General features: G+C 38.8%; 1 protein-coding gene across 1 annotated transcript in view; it reads left to right on the top strand.

Annotated features, from left to right (window-relative positions):
- SUPT7L (SPT7 like, STAGA complex gamma subunit) overlaps positions 1–1,466 on the top strand; it is an 8,359-nt gene extending 6,893 nt beyond the window's left edge. The window contains exon 4 of the mRNA XM_003787487.3: positions 787–1,466. Coding sequence (XP_003787535.1) covers positions 787–1,049 — 263 coding nt within the window. The 3' untranslated portion in view covers positions 1,050–1,466. The remainder of the gene's footprint in view (positions 1–786) is intronic.
- Positions 1,467–2,573: the final 1,107 nt, after the last annotated feature.

Genomic DNA, 2,573 nt, shown 5'->3' with positions numbered 1-2,573 from the left:
AGAGTGGAGAAACAAACAATGTGTATTCAATACCAAATTGGAACTCATCAACCATTACTTAAGTGGAAGTAATTCTCAATGAAAATCAAGTGAGGGAGGGGGGATGAGGGGATGGGTAAATTCACACTTATTGGGTATGCTACCTGAGTAAAGGGCACACTTTATAACTTTGACTCAATCTGTACAAAAACAAAGTATGTAAACAAAACATGTGTACCCCCTAATAGTCTGAAAAAAAAATGTTGGGCAGAAAGCCTTTCACCATGGAAGAAGTGAATAACAGTGGGGTTGCTAGCATACACGGAGATGGAAAGGACAAAAAGCAAACAATTGTTGCAGTTATAGATCATGTCTGTTCTCAGTGGAGATCATACAGGGACATTATGTAGTGGTCATTAACTTGTCATAATGTGAGAGGACTATAGACCCAAACAAAAGACAGGAAGACAAGACGGCCCGTAAAGGAAGGAAGCACAGGCAAACCAAACCAAACAAGACAGGGTGGTGTCTGCTTTGGGGCCATGAAACAGGGCATCTTTCCACTTGCACAGTTTTACTTCCCTGGTTTAGGAAAAATGGGGGTGAGTGGGGTAGAGGAAAGAGGTGGAAAAATTGGAAGATTTTTGATGTTAACTTTTTGTATAAGAGAATAATCACCATATTCTCCAGCCACATATAAATTCAGTGAAAAGTGAGTTCAAAGAACACTAGTCAGGCCTGGGTGGTATATTTGTTCTACTTTGTCCTACACTTCGGTCATTACTATGTTCTTTCCTCTATTTCTAGGTGCAGAGGTAAATGCTTCTCCTCTTTGGAATCTGGCCCACGTGAAAATGGAGCCTCAAGAGAGTGAAGAAGGCAATGTCTCTGGGCATGGTGTGCTGGGCAGTGATGTCTTCGAGGAGCCCATGTCAGGCATGAGTGAAGCTGGGATCCCTCAGAGCCCTGATGAGTCAGACAGCAGCTATGGTTCTCACTCCACTGATAGCCTCATGGGGTCCTCACCTGTTTTCAACCAGCGCTGCAAGAAGAGGATGAGGAAGATATAAAAAGAAAAAAAGGAGATTTCCTATCTAGAACTACTACAGAAAAGCTTGATGTATTAGAATTTGTTTCCATAAGCAGTGATTTAATTCTTATTCCTCATACAGGGGGCTTTCCTAATTTCAAAGGAACTGGATTTAACTAAACAAGGTTGCATTTTACTTTTGCAGCCAATTTTTATAATTTTTCACAACAACCAAGCCACTGTTCACAGGTGAAATATGCTGGTGTAGTAATCAGAAGACCAAAGGACCATCCCTGACTATTGTCTTTTCTGTGACTAAACGTGTTCCTTAGCTTCTGTATAGCCATTTCTCTTGCACACCTGAGAAGAATCATACCTCTTTGACCTCTGTTATAGAGAAGATTGAGGTGTTTGTTGTACTTCAAAACTGTATTTGAAAAGACAAGTAAATATATGCATATATGCCAATTATCAGATGTCAGTTTTTTCATTTAACTTGATTCATTTTTGGTTCACATCACTGGGAATCTAGTACTAATACCTAATAGGAAATAGCTAAACACAATTGAGCTTATCTGTCAGTCATCTTTAAACTCCTTTTGCTGCTTATGAAGTCTCCTAAAATCAGAGACTGGTGGTGACCGTAGCCTTCCTGCTTATTCAGACAGCCCCCTCCTATATCTCATTCACAGATTTTTTTCTTTTGTAGACTTATTCCACATATCCAACCCTTTTTGCTTTTTGTTATTTCTGCTGATTCAGGCTTTAAATATTTTCACTGTATAAACTTTTTCAGTTGTTTCTTCCATTTTCTTCTTTGGGAATGAAGCAACCAGGTCCTGTCCAAAGATAGGCTGGTGCTTATTTCATTTGCTGCATGTTTGGTCATCAGAGGATGGGGGTTCATTCCTCTGGCAGAGTTCTATATTGCTTCTGCTATGTATTTTTTACAAAGGATAACAATACACACCTTTCAACTTTATGACATGTCCAAGCATTACTGTTGTTACTCATCCATCCCCCTATCACCTGCCTTGCTTGGCATCCATAGTCTCTATCAGTATTTATTGAGTAAATGATGTAGCACTATAGCTATCAGGAGTAATTAGCAAATGTGTGCTCCATGGCTTGGTAATGGATGCTGCCAACATGCTAAGCTGCTGAAGTTTGGTTTTCTGATGCACAATACAAGTCTCATAAAATTTAGATGACTAATAGAAAGCAAAAATAAGGTACAACTTTATATTATTGAGTGCCTTAAGTGCATTGAGAATAAAGACAAACATGATAGTAAAATGAGATTATTTAACCGTTAACATAATTTGTAATTGTGAAGGCTTAGCACACTTATCACAACCCTTCCTGTTCCAGTCTTAGCTTCATTTCCCCTTGTTTGTTAATGAAAGTGACCACCTGGGTATTTAATTCATTCGTTTAGCAAATACTTATTGAGTACCATTATTTTCTAGGTCCTGTGCAAAGGATACAAAGATGACGAAGACTTAGTCCTTGCCCTTATGGAGCTTGCAGCATAGCGGAGACAAGTTATTTTTTATTTTTTTTT

This window comes from Otolemur garnettii, unplaced genomic scaffold (genome assembly GCF_000181295.1).
Source record: "Otolemur garnettii isolate 467f Iridium unplaced genomic scaffold, OtoGar3 scaffold00022, whole genome shotgun sequence".
NCBI lineage: Eukaryota > Metazoa > Chordata > Mammalia > Primates > Galagidae > Otolemur > Otolemur garnettii.
This window is presented reverse-complemented; position numbering and strand designations above follow the sequence as displayed.